The 14229-nt window shown below is 41.6% G+C and overlaps 1 protein-coding gene across 50 annotated transcripts in view; it reads left to right on the top strand.

Annotated features, from left to right (window-relative positions):
* The window catches only part of LOC110500059 (myosin binding protein C1), a 38331-nt gene that overhangs the window by 4498 nt on the left and 19604 nt on the right, over window positions 1-14229 (top strand). For 6 of the 50 annotated variants that reach the window (XM_090213914.1, XM_090213919.1, XM_090213913.1 and 3 more), the window contains exons 2-9: window positions 1876-1899; window positions 3244-3321; window positions 8044-8238; window positions 8977-9333; window positions 10407-10457; window positions 12358-12399; window positions 13019-13060; window positions 14003-14113. In XM_090213914.1, coding sequence (XP_090070040.1) covers window positions 1876-1899; window positions 3244-3321; window positions 8044-8238; window positions 8977-9333; window positions 10407-10457; window positions 12358-12399; window positions 13019-13060; window positions 14003-14113 — 900 coding nt within the window. The remainder of the gene's footprint in view (window positions 1-1875; window positions 1900-3243; window positions 3322-8043; window positions 8239-8976; window positions 9334-10406; window positions 10458-12357; window positions 12400-13018; window positions 13061-14002; window positions 14114-14229) is intronic. The other 44 variants (XM_090213928.1, XM_090213931.1, XM_090213926.1 and 41 more) reach the window with 16 other exon arrangements.

The following is a 14229-nucleotide window of genomic DNA, read 5'->3' as shown; positions in this document are numbered from 1 at the left end:
TACTGAGGCAGATGGCTCGTAATGAGGACGACTGGCTACTACTCGGGTGGTGAGATTTCTGGCACCCAGAGCTGCTGAGGCATCACTCAAGTGGGTGCTATACATTGTGAAGGAAGTCCAGTAGCTACCCGACTCCCAGAGCAGCCCACAACAAGATCGTCATCAGACTCCATCTTCATCAACCATGTCCCTGACCACCTTCCTCTGATCAAGCCATGAACTGTCCCTCCACCTTTGGAGGATACATGCACTCAGACTTGGTTGACCTAGCTAACTAAAGCTAGGCTACTCATGATCTATTGCTTCTTTGTTTTTTACTTTTGATGCCCTTTGAGATTATGAAAGCGCTATTGAAATGTAATCAATTATTATACAAAAGATGGTTTATTTAGTTTAGTAGAGCAAAAAGCTCTGATGAAGGCTAAGAGACCGACACGTAAGCTTCAATAAAAAAGTGCTACTAGCGAGAGCAGTGTGCAGGTTTATTTTTTCATCATAAACAACAGTGATACTAGTGAGAGCAGTGTGCAGGTTTCTCTTTTCATAATAAACAACAGTGATACTAGCGAGAGCAGTGTGTGGGTTTCCCTTATCTTTCAACTTATCAATTGTTACCATGCACCTGGAACTTAACTCCTGAAAAATATGGAAAAGTATAGCTTTCAGCATCAAACATATTACATGTCAAAGCCTGTAAAAGGTATTATGCCAATTGCAGTATATTTCTCTGGAATACTTGCACTTTTCTGAAATGTATATCGTCACACTTACAGAACATCAATGTGCCGGTGAAGCATAGGAAATAGACGTGTTGTTGCGGACACGGCATTCGGGTATTTAGACACGGCCACTCTCATTTTTCCTTTTGTCAATGACTAAGACTCCACCATTCTAAAATCATCCTATCTACTTTGTGTGATGCCAGTACCCCCCCCCCCAAAATGCCCGTGTTTTCTTGTACTGTATGCAAATGTGAGTGGTATAAGCGTGGTTATCAGGCTCAAGATATACATCTGTTATTATTGATGCCAAAGTCCCTGTGGATTGATATCGGTCTTGGGGTAAGTGCTCTTCTTGTAGCCTCTATCTGTCACTGTCTGCTGGGGTCTCCATGTCTGTGTTTGCCTGTTACTGTGTAATCCATCCTCAGTCTACTAGGCTAATGTGACGATTGGGTGGAATCCCCTTTCCTCCAGTCTGCATATTGGCACATGACATGAGAATGGAACTTTGTGAAACTTGCATTGACTTTCAATAGGAAGAGGAAAGAGGAAGAACCACTTTGTTGCGCAAAAGTGGAGATTTTAAATCTAACCTTCTGGTAAGGACCAGACGAGAACACACGTGACTCTGTTTCACTAGCCCATTAATAACACACAAGGTAAACGTTCAAACCCGATAGGCTAGGGCGTACCAAGGGATGTATAGAGACGTTGATCCACCGAGGCATAGCTTTAGGTCCCTTTAATAGGTTTAGATTGTAGTGTTCAAATAGATGCCATGACCCGCTGTGCAGGTTTGATCAGTCCAGACAGTGCAGAGTTCAAACAACGTGTGTCAATTGGTACCTTTTATAATCAGTTACTACTATATAGTGTTCAGACACAAGGTGCTGTGCACCCCAGGGATGATGTGGCTCACTGGGGACATAAGACATAGGCTTATAGCAGTAGCATCCTAGTCATGATACTATACATTAAACTGTGTAACATGTATACATCCAACCTTCTCAATACTTTTAGAAAAACGGTCACATGCTGCTTTGATGTGTCCACTTACAGTATCAATATTTTGATAGTTGCTGTGGCGCGCAACAAATTGACTAAATCAAAAATGCCCACTTTTGAATTGTTCTCTTTTGTCTCTGTTTTGCAGATGAGACACCCAATGGTGAAAAAGGTCAGTAAAGGGTGATTCCGAACAATGTTCTTTCACCTCACACAGCACTGGCTTTGAGCAGAGAAGTTGGTATGAGAGAATTATTATGGTAAACATTGGTTATGTCATGCAGGAGAGAATGTATCCCATATTAGGTTGGCAGTTTTGGTCTATTGGATGGTAGAAACCATGTTTGTGCAAATGTGAAATCACATTAAGGTACGACTGAGGCTGTATGTGATGTGACTACTCCACCTCGACTTCAGTGTGAATGTGGAAACACGGTCGCTGGTTTAAACACTGTAAAAGTGTAAATGTCTACATGTCCTTGGCAATATAACTGTTGTATTACTGTGGCTCAGTGGTCAGTGGTGACGACCGAGTGGTCAGAATCTACACATTCCCCCGGCGGACCGGCTGATCCAGGCCTGTTGATTCAGCTGACGCTCCTGACCCCCCATGTGACCAGGCATGTTATTGGCCGCCTGCCGGCACCAGGCTTTGACCTTGGGAGCAGCGTCTTGGGCCTGGGGCTTCGTACAGTGGGGGGAATAGCTCTGCTCACACACAGGTTTAGGCTAAATGTATCCCTGGCCGGGCACTGATTTGATTTTACGTACTTCTCTGAAAGTATTAAATCGTAATTGTGCCATAAATATCGCAATTGTGCTTCAGAATGAGAATTGTCTCAGATTTGATAGTGTAGTTTAAAGTCAAAAGTAAGAATACTCCAGAAAGATTTGGACAAAATTAATTCTGAATAAACCTGTCATACAGTAAGTGAAGGACACATTTGAACCCTGTAATGTATTTCATCCATCATCTTTGGGGCGGCAGGTAGCCTAGAACGTTGGGCCAGTAACCGAAAGGTTGCTGAATCGAATCCCAGAGCTGACAAGGTAAAAATCTGTCGTTCTGCCCCTGAACAAGGCAGTTAACCCACTGTTCCGAGGCCGTCATTGTATATAAGAATTTGTTCTTAACTGACTTGCCTAGTTAAGTAAAGGTTACATTTTCAAAAATTAAAAAACATTTAAACATTCCCTCAAGCACACCAAAACAATGAATCTGGTTCAGCCAAATGGCTGTAAAAAAAAAAACAATCTTGAAGGGAAAATGTGTTAATCTACACTCAGAAAATATCCCACTTGATATTGTGCATGCATATGTACGAATGAATTCAGTGGATTTACTGTATGTGTCCCAATCTGTGTGTGACTGAGTGGAAAATGGCGAGGGAGGTCGGGCATACAGTGAGTTAGTATGCCCATTGGTGTGAGAGTGAGTATGTTAAAGACTAGGTGTGGAGACTTTGCGCTATTAAATGCAGCTCTTCCATCCCTGCTATATTTGTCACATACTCAGAGAGTGTTGCCACAGACAGTAGTGAGGCGCCAATGCCCACACCTGAGATATCCCTCGAGGTCTCACCTCCACCCCCAGGTGGGTAACCATGCACTGGTGTCATGCCCCTCTTTTCTCCCCTTCCCCACTCTTCCCAGGTGATTAATTTGCACACCACACTGATAACACGCGTGTTTGTTGTTGTGTGTCCACCGTTTTTCGTGTTTTGTAATGAGATTTCTCAACTGTTCCTCGACGACACACACGTTCACATGCAAACATAACGCATATAAGTCAAAATAGTCTACGTGCGATCCGAATAAATCAACTTCCTGATAAATAGCACATATGATGCACATAATTCTGTAGTTGCACTGCTGCTACTGTAACACACTCCCGTGCTCACGTTGCTGTGATGCTTTGTCCCCAATACTGGCTTGTGCTTGTTCTACCAAGTGTGTGTGTGTGTGTGTGTGTGTGTGTGTGTATATGAGGTACTGAAGTATTGTATTGGAATATGGAATCATCCACAGGAAGTACATTCATTGTGAATGAGGAAGTATAGGTTTAATTGTTACATTCATCAGGTAGCCATCATTAGACTTATAATAGATTCCGTTGACCATGTCACGTTCAAATTTCTGGGAACTGTTATGATTTGCTATGTGAAATAATGAAAATCGTTTTTTTAGAGCTTGTGGTACATTGCAATTAAGTATTGTACAAGCTTGCTGAATAAGTAAAACTATACTTCCTTGAAACCTCCAGGACTACCTGACCAGATTGGTAACATCCCTTAATTTATTCTTCGTATTTGGCAAATAACTTTTTTATAATTTGTATAAATTTTGATCGCCTGTCATGCATTCAGACATGACTGTCAATGGAAAGACCCATTCTGGTTGCTGGCTATCTATGCTTATTCATGCCCAGCCAGCACCTCATATACAGTGTATATACACACACAGTGGGGAGAACAAGTATTTGATACACTGCCGATTTTGCAGGTTTCTAATGTTTATCATAGGTACACTTCAACTGTAATTAATGCAAATGAATTACTTGAAAATCATATAATGTGATTTTCTGGATTTTTGTTTTAGATTCCGCCTCTCACAGTTGAAATGTACCTATGTTAAAAAATGACAGACCTCTACATGCTTTGTAAGTAGGAAAACCTGCAAAATCGGCAGTGTATCAAATATTTGTTCTCCCCACTGTGTGTGTGTGTGTGTGTATATGGGGAGAACAAGTATTTGATACACTGCCGATTTTGCAGGTTATCAAATACTTGTTCTCCCCATATACACACACACACACACACAGTGGGGAGAACAAATATTTGATACACTGCCGATTTTGCAGGTTTTCCTACTTACAAAGCATGTAGAGGTCTGTCATTTTTTATTATAGGTACACTTCAACTGTGAGAGGCGGAATCTAAAACAAAAATCCAGAAAATCACATTGTATGATTTATAAGTAATTAATTTGCATTTTATTGCATGACATAAGTATTTGATCACCTACAAACCAGCAAGAATTCCGGCTCTCACAGACCTGTTAGTTTTTCTTTAAGAATCTCTCCTGTTCTCCACTCATTACCTGTAACTGAACCTGTTTGAACTCGTTACCTGTATAAAAGACACCTGTCCACACACTCAATCAAACAGACTCCAACCTCTCCACAAAGGCCAAGACCAGAAGGCTGTGTAAGGACATCAGGGATAACATTGTAAACCTGCACAAGGCTGGGATGGGCTACAGGACAATAGGCAAGCAGCTTGGTGAGAAGGCAACAATTATTAGAAAATGGAAGAAGTTCAAGATGACGGTCAATCACCCTCGGTCTGGGGTTCCATGCAAGATCTCACCTCGTGGGGCATCAATGATCATGAGGAAGGTGAGGGATCAGCCCAGAACTACACGGCAGGACCTGGTCAATGACCTGAAGAGAGCTGGGACCACAGTCTCAAAGAAAATCATTAGTAACACACTACGCCGTCATGGATTAAAATCCTGCAGCGCACGCAAGGTCCCCCTGCTCAAGCCAGAGCATGTCCAGGCCCATCTGAAGTTTGCCAATGACCATCTGGATGATCCAGAGGAGGAATGGGAGAAGGTCATGTGGTCTGATGAGACAAAAATATAGCTTTTTGGTCTAAACTCCACTCGCCGTGTTTGGAGGAAGAAGAAGGACAACCCCAAGAACACCATCCCAACCGTGAAGCATGGAGGTGGAAACATCATTCTTTGGGATGCTTTTCTGCAAAGGGGACAGGATGACTGCACCGTATTGAGGGGAGGATGGATGGGGCCATGTATCGCGAGATCTTGGCCAACAACCTCCTTCCCTCAGTAAGAGCATTGAAGATGGGTCGTGGCTGGGTCTTCCAGCATGACAACGACCTGAAACACACAGCCAGGGAAACTAAGAAGTGGCTCCGTAAGAAGCATCTCAAGGTCCTGGAGTGGCCTAGCCAGTCTCCAGACCTGAACCCAATAGAAAATCTTTGGAGGGAGCTGAAAGTCCGTATTTCCGAGCGACAGCCCCGAAACCTGAAGGATCTGGAGAGGGTCTGTATGGAGGAGTGGGCCAAAATCCCTGCTGCAGTGTGTGCAAACCTGGTCAAGAACTACAGGAAACGTATGATCTCTGTAATTGCAAACAAAGGTTTCTGTACCAAATATTAAGTTCTGCTTTTCTTATGTATCAAATAGTTATGTCATGCAATAAAATGCAAATTAATTACTTAAAAATCATACAATGTGATTTTCTGGATTTTTTAGATTCCGTCTCTCATAGTTGAAGTGTACCTATGATAGAAATTACAGACCTCTACATGCTTTGTAAGTAGGAAAACCTGCAAAAACGGGCAGTGTATCAAATACTTGTTCTCCCCACTGTGTGTGTGTGTGTGTGTGTGTATATATGTATGTATGTATGTGTATATATATATATATATATATATACAGTGCCTTGCGAAAGTATTCGGCCCCCTTGAACTTTGCGACCTTTTGCCAAATTTCAGGCTTCAAACATAAAGATATAAAACTGTATTTTTTTGTGAAGAATCAACAACAAGTGGGACACAATCATGAAGTGGAACGACATTTATTAGATATTTCAAACTTTTTTAACAAATCAAAAACTGAAAAATTATTCAGCCCCCTTAAGTTAATACTTTGTAGCGCTTTGCTGCGATTACAGCTGTAATCGCTTGGGGTATGTCTCTATCAGTTTTGCACATCGAGAGACTGACATTTTTTCCCATTCCTCCTTGCAAAACAGCTCGAGCTCAGTGAGGTTGGATGGAGAGCATTTGTGAACAGCAGTTTTCAGTTCTTTCCACAGATTCTCGATTGGATTCAGGTCTGGACTTTGACTTGGCCATTCTAACACCTGGATATGTTTATTTTTGAACCATTCCATTGTAGATTTTGCTTTATGTTTTGGATCATTGTCTTGTTGGAAGACAAATCTCCGTCCCAGTCTCAGGTCTTTTGCAGACTCCATCAGGTTTTCTTCCAGAATGGTCCTGTATTTGGCTCCATCCATCTTCCCATCAATTTTAACCATCTTCCCTGTCCCTGCTGAAGAAAAGCAGGCCCAAACCATGATGCTGCCACCACCATGTTTGACAGTGGGGATGGTGTGTTCAGGGTGATGAGCTGTGTTGCTTTTACGCCAAACATAACGTTTTGCATTGTTGCCAAAAAGTTCAATTTTGGTTTCATCTGACCAGAGCACCTTCTTCCACATGTTTGGTGTGTCTCCCAGGTGGCTTGTGGCAAACTTTAAACGACACTTTTTATGGATATCTTTAAGAAATGGCTTTCTTCTTGCCACTCTTCCATAAAGGCCAGATTTGTGCAATATACGACTGATTTGTTGTCCTATGGACAGAGTCTCCCACCTCAGCTGTAGATCTCTGCAGTTCATCCAGAGTGATCATGGGCCTCTTGGCTGCATCTCTGATCAGTCTTCTCCTTGTATGAGCTAGAGGGACAGCCAGGTCTTGGTAGATTTTCAGTGGTCTGATACTCCTTCCATTTCAATATTATCGCTTGCACAGTGCTCCTTGGGATGTTTAAAGCTTGGGAAATCTTTTTGTATCCAAATCCGTCTTTAAACTTCTTCACAACAGTATCTCGGACCTGCCTGGTGTGTTCCTTGTTCATCATGATGCTCTCTGCGCTTTTAACGGACCTCTGAGACTATCACAGTGCAGGTGCATTTATACGGAGACTTGATTACACACAGGTGGATTGTATTTATCATCATTAGTCATTTAGGTCAACATTGGATCATTCAGAGATCCTCACTGTACTTCTGGAGAGAGTTTGCTGCACTGAAAGTAAAGGGGCTGAATAATTTTGCACGCCCAATTTTTCAGTTTTTGAAGTGTTAAAAAAGTTTGAAATATCCAATAAATGTCGTTCCACTTCATGATTGTGTCCCACTTGTTGTTGATTCTTCACAAAAAAAATACAGTTTTATATCTTTATGTTTGAAGCCTGAAATGTGGCAAAAGGTCGCAAAGTTCAAGGGGGCCGAATACTTTCGCAAGGCACTGTATATATATAATGTGTGTGTGTGTGTGTGTGTGTATGTATGTGTATGTATGTGTATATATATATATATGTGTGTATATATATATGTATATATATATATATATATATATATATATATATATATATATATATATATATATATATATATATATATATATATATATATTACTGCAGTTTTTTTGAGAGGCTGCCAGTGCTTTTGCTCAAGGCATGCTGCTCCAGCCTGGCACTGTTATCTGCTGTACAGAACAACCGGTAGAGACTGAGGGGAAGGATCCACAGCCCATAGAGGTGATTAAGCCTGTACAGCCAGAACCAGTAGAGAATGGGTCTAAAGAACCAGAACCAGAGGCGGTTGTGGTCGGGGCTAAAGAGCAAGTCGAGTCTGTGAACTCTGAAGTAAAGGAGGAGGCCCCGTCCCCTTGCTCACCCCCACTGCCTGGTAAGTCAAATTCACTCAGTCTCAAGCCATTCACAGTAAAAGCGCATGCTGTTTACTATAACGGAAGGCCCAGCGTTTTTCCTGATCAGGTCATGTGGTTAGGAAAAACTCCAGGCCATACTCATAAATAGTAACAAGCGCGTCCGTTCAGTTGTCCCACTCTCAAACCATTGATTGAAGCAGTTTGACTCTAGTCTGTAATAGAGTTAGATCCATAGTGCTGGTCTTTGCAAAGGCCCTTTATCTTCTCCCAATAGATCATATGGGCCAAAGTTCCATTCAAATCAGGCAATGGACTGATAGAATCTGTATGAATCAGGGTTTTATTTGGATTGAAGCGCTGTTTGTAATGACAGACAGAGACACCTTTTGCCTCAATGGCTGCTATGACCCAATGTGATGAACTTCATTGGCATTTACACAACAACAGCCATACATTGGTTCATGCTTTGCTTTCTGCAGACTGTTGACTAGTGCATTTTTATATACAGTAAGTTCAAATTCTTCTAAGGCGAAAGTGCCCCCAAAGTCGTGTCTGATAGCTTTGTCATGGTTAAACAGCACATAAATGCAGCGTGTCTGCTGAGTGCACAGTTCAGTACGACAACTTTACGGCACATACAGTTGGAGTTAGCAGTTTGTTTGTATTAGAAATTGATGACTGAAAGAAACTTAGTGCTGTGTGAGTGGAGGAGATGGACGGTAACTTTAATCTGTGAGAGCCTTGTCCCAATTCAGCAACCGTGAAGGAGGAAGCAGAGCCAGTTGTTACGGAGGTTAACCAACCGCCAGAGCCTGTTGTTACAGTGGTTACCCCACCACCACATCCAGAACGAGTTGTTACGGATGTTACCCAACCGCCAGAGCCTGTTGTTACAGTGGTTACCCCACCACCACATCCAGAACCAGTTGTTACGGAGGTTACCCAACTGCCAGCGCCTGTTGTTACAGTGGTTACCCCACCACCACAACCAGTTGTTACGGAGGTTACCCAACCACCAGAGCCTGTTGTTACATTGGTTACCCCACCACCACCACCCCCACCTCCAGAACCAGTTGTTACGGTGCAGGTTACCCCACCCCCACCTCCAGCAGGTCTGGAAGAGTGTGTGTGTCTGTGCAAATGCACGAACATGTGTATGTGCATATGCAAGAACGTGTGTGTGTATATAGGTAGGCTACGTTTATGTGCGTATGCACAAACATGTGTTGATGTGTGTATGTTTGTGTGTGTATTATTGTGTGCGTGGCGTGTGTGTTTTCTGTGTCTATTCCTCTCAGTACAGTTTGCAGACTGTTTCTAGCTGAGGGTCTAGGTTTCATAGTGAGGCTATACTGTAGCAACAAGCACAGTGCTGTTGACAGCCGCAGCAGCAGCTGCTGATCTAGACGTATGGAAGGTTATATCTCTCCGCAGTTGTCACTCATCACTCAGCATTGCTCCAGTGCCTTTTTACCACAACAAAGGTCAGTTTCATATGTCCCTTCTGTTTTGCTCAACCCCCACCCCCCTTGAACGCTCTCTCTATCACACCCTTATTTTAAGAAATAGCACCCCTTGTGTGGACTTCCGGTAATACCCCGGTGTGGTACAGAAACAGGATGAAAATCTGGATACCGCCCAACACTACTCTCTATAACGTCTCTGGAGGTGGAGCTGAGCTCAGTTACTCTTTTGATCGACAACAAGTTTCTAAGTAACAGGGCTTATCTTGGATAGTTAGGTCTTTAATCTTTCATATCCCTTGTGGACATTCGTGTGTTCTTCTGGCCGCTGCTTGTCAACTTCAATCTCTCTCTTCCTCTCACAGTGCTTCTCACTTGCGCTTCCAGCTTTCCTAAACCAAGCTTGTGGTGTTACGCATAATTCCTTTATCTTACGTACACGTGTGATCTCTTACATCACCGTCCACTCCCATCTCATAGACACTGGTGTGATCTCTCACAGGACACGCTTCGATCTCACGATAAACACGTTTGTGGTCTCATACACTTCATCTATCCATTTCAAAGACATGCATATGTGGTGGTGTTGTGTCGTGTCGGTCCCATGTTCTGTCTTGTCTTGCATGCTTTGTCTTGTGGCTTGTCTTGTTGGCCTGCCTTGCCGGTGATGGACTTGGAGCTTTTTGATAGGTGGGTCTGTGTCAATCACACCTTTATTGCAGATAAAGATGATGACGCTACAACCAACACCCCATCACCACCGCCCCCACCAGGTTGGTAACCATGACAAACCATCCTCATTTCTCCCCCCTTTCCCATCTTGTCAAGTCGGTTACCATGGAGACTCCACTATAGGACAGGGCTCCCATCAACACCCCAAAAGTACATTTTGCAGGAGACAGTTACTGTGGGGAAGACCTGATATACCTATATTCCTGATATGCGTTTAATACTGGCACATGGCATTTTGCTGGTTAGAATATTCAGGATCAGCTCCTAAACTATTGTAATATATGTTTGTGCATATCACATATGTTGTTTACATGCATGCCAATTCAAAAATGACAAAGTATAATTCCTACAAGCACACAAACCTTTATTTATTATAATACTCAAATAAAGGTATGGATGTGAAGATCACATCTGACATGTATACTGTATATATACACACACACAATGCCTTCAGAAAGTATTCACACACCTTGACTTTTTCTACATTTTGTTGTCTTACCGCCTGAATTTAAAATGGATTAAATTGAGATTTTGTGTCACTGGCCTATACACAATATGTCAAAGTTGAATGATGTTTTTTGAAATGTTTACAAATTACTTAAAAATGAAAAACTGAAATATCTTGAGTCAATAAGTATTCAACCACTTTGTCATGGAAAGCCCAAATAAGTTCAGGAGTAAGAATGTGCCTAACAAGTCACATAAGAAGTTGCAGGGAGTCGCTCTGTGTGTAATGACAGTGTTTAACATGATTTTTGAATGACTACCTCATCTCTGTACCCAACCATACAATTATCTTTAAGGTCCCTCAATCAAGCAGCGAATTTCAAACACAGATTCAGCTACAAAGACCAGGGAGGTTTTCCAATACCTTACAAAGAAGGGCACCTATTAGATGGGTAAAAAAAAGACTGAATATCCTTTTGAGCATGGTGAAGTTACTAATTACACTTTGGATGGTGTATCAATAGTGCACTGTCGCTACAAAGATACAGGCGTCCTTCCTAACTCAGTTGCCCGGTGAGAAAGGAAACCACTCAGGGATTTCACCATGAGGCCAATGGTAACTTTAAAACAGTTACAGAGTTGAATGGCTGTGATAGGAAAAAACAGAGGATGAATCAACACCATTGTAGTTACTCCACAATACTAACATAAATGACAGAGTGAAAAGAAGGAAGCCTGTACATAATAAAAATATATTCCAAAACACGCATCCTGTTTGCAATAAGGGAGTAAAGTAAAACTGTTAAAAATGTGGCAAAGACTAGGGAGGTTTTTTTTAAGGATAAAAAGAAACGGAATAGAGCTAAACACAGGCAAAATCCTAGAGGAAAACCTGGTTCAGTCTGCTTTCCAACAGATACTGGGAGACAAATGCACCTTTCAGCAGGACAATAACCTAAAACACAAGGCCAAACATACACTGGAGTTGTTTTCACTTTGTCATTATGAGGTATTGTGTGTAGATGGGTGAGAGGGGAAAAAACTATTTAATCCATTTTGAATTTAGGCTGTAACACAACAAAATGTGGAATAAGTCAAGGGGTGTGATTACTTTCTGAAGGCTTGGAATATACACACCAGTACCATTCATGCCACGTATGCTCATCATGTATACTGTATGTATATTATATGTTATGTGTATATATATGATGATATTATACATGTTTTGGTTTGTCCTAGACCTCAATTATGTTGATACCATACCGGTTCTCTTGTCTTGAATTGTGTTATATTAATTCATTGGAAATTGTTGGTATAAGTAATTGGAGGTTTCATTTAATATTTTTTCTGATTACAAGGCCATGAGGACAATTTGTCATACTACTTTTGTCAATCATCACAAAGAGTCAATCGAAATATTCCTCACCAGAGTCAAATCAATTGACTAGTTAAAAACACAAATTAATACCAGTAATGCTATGCTTTCTTTCACAGAGGATGCCAATACAGCCAAGAAACTGTCTATTGAGCTGCCTAGTAAGATCTTTCTGTTAATCCTACAACTATAGCTCTGACCAAACTAGTCGTTTTGATCAGAATGTTACAACTGCCTGGATGTAGGAAACATGTTCGGAGACATGTTTATTTCTAGAAGGTGTTTTGTGTGATTTTTTTTAAGTTAGTTATTTTTCCAACCTTAGATTGTCAACAATGAAACATATTGCAAAAACACCATAATAGATTTTTATGAAAAATAAATGATAAGAATTTAAAGATTTTAAGGGTCTCCTTTTCTGCAATTGTCTGTCTGGCACATGCATGTTAGACATTTATGTCAACACATTTGGAATTCTGATCGTAATGCAAAAATACAGTTTGTATAAAACTTTATTTTAAGAAATACAAAGACATGAAAGAAGATTCAAAACTGATTCTCCTCACTGGTGAAACCTAACAATATACAACAATGTACATAGTTACAGCTTTTGATTGGCAGATTGCATCATTATGTCAGAATTCGTCAGGGCTCAGCTTGCTTAATGTTCGATGTCTTGTATTGCTTGCTGGTCCTGAATGTTTGTGTGTGCTTGCTTCTGTGGACTTTACAGTACTATTTCTTATAATATGCTGTAAATTTCTCTCTGTCTTTGTTCAGATGATAGCGTCCATGTGTCAGCCATGGGGAGAAAAGACTCAGGTAATACTATGTAACAAAAGCCGTAATAACCATCCTATTAGAAGGTTAGTTTTCAATAGCAGAGCTCCAGAATAGCAGTATCCTCTCTGGAGCAAGCCCACTCACGAATAGTGTTAGTCTCTTAGCTGGCTCTTTTCATTTTCCCCGATTAGCTGTTCCAATGGGACCTGGCTTGGCATTCTTTAAAAGCTCAGGTTCATTTGGACTATGATCTGCTCCATGAAAAATACTGGTTTCCTAAAATGTCATAGTTCAACTGCCACGTTCCTCTCCAATGCTTGTAGGAAGCTATGGGGCTTCTCAACATCTTTATCTTTTTCAAACATCATGGGATAATGAATGACATTTCACGTAAGTAAGAAGTCAATTAAATGACTAAGTGACCTAGTTGAATGTTAGTCTTTGAGTCAGAGATGACGTAAACTGGGTGAGGGTAGCTAGGTCTTTGCAGTAGGTAGCGAGGGGTGGGGCTGAAGGAACTCCCTGTGTAGGTCTGTATATAGTAGTTTCATCACATGTTGGGCATGGCGACTGCTGACATCAGTCCTAGTCCACTCAGATCTCAAAGAAGACCGGAGCATTTAGAAATGGAAGAACGTATCAAACGATACACTTTTGCACACAGCAAAGGTGTCCCCTCCGATATGGTATTCATTCAAAACCCGTAACGCTTTTCCCAGTACAGGTATTTGTTCTATGTTCCATGTTCTTATGCTTTCCATGTTGTAAAATGTTATGCTTTCCATGTTGCTGCTGCCATGAACAGCTGAGGAACCGTGTGAATGTATTTCTGTCTGTCTATCTACCTTTGGAAGTATATCACTTTCAGATGAATACAGAGAAGTGTGCTGACAGATTGTTGAAGCCATTGAGTACAGTATACAAGGAGTGTGTTGGTCTGTTGGTGTTGATGGTGTGTGTCTGTCTCTCCTGATCGAACAGTGTGGTCTCTGGGAGAGGGACAGGCTCCAGAGGACCTTGACAAGCCCGTAGACACCCCACCGCTGTCCAGCCTGCTCATAGAAAGACCCCAGGGCGGATCCATCACTGTGGGTGAGTGCCTGCTGAGTGAGCTCTCCTCTCACAGCTGCTGTAGACCAGAGATGATATACTCATAGAGACATTTTAAAACCCTTACATGTATTATATTTGTACTGGTCAAGGTCTTT

The sequence above is a fragment of the Oncorhynchus mykiss genome, chromosome 21 (assembly GCF_057628025.1).
Source record: "Oncorhynchus mykiss isolate SJ-2025 chromosome 21, ASM5762802v1, whole genome shotgun sequence".
Taxonomy (NCBI): Eukaryota; Metazoa; Chordata; class Actinopteri; order Salmoniformes; family Salmonidae; genus Oncorhynchus; species Oncorhynchus mykiss.
Note: the sequence above shows the minus strand (reverse complement) of the source record. Positions and strands in the feature narration are given on the sequence as shown.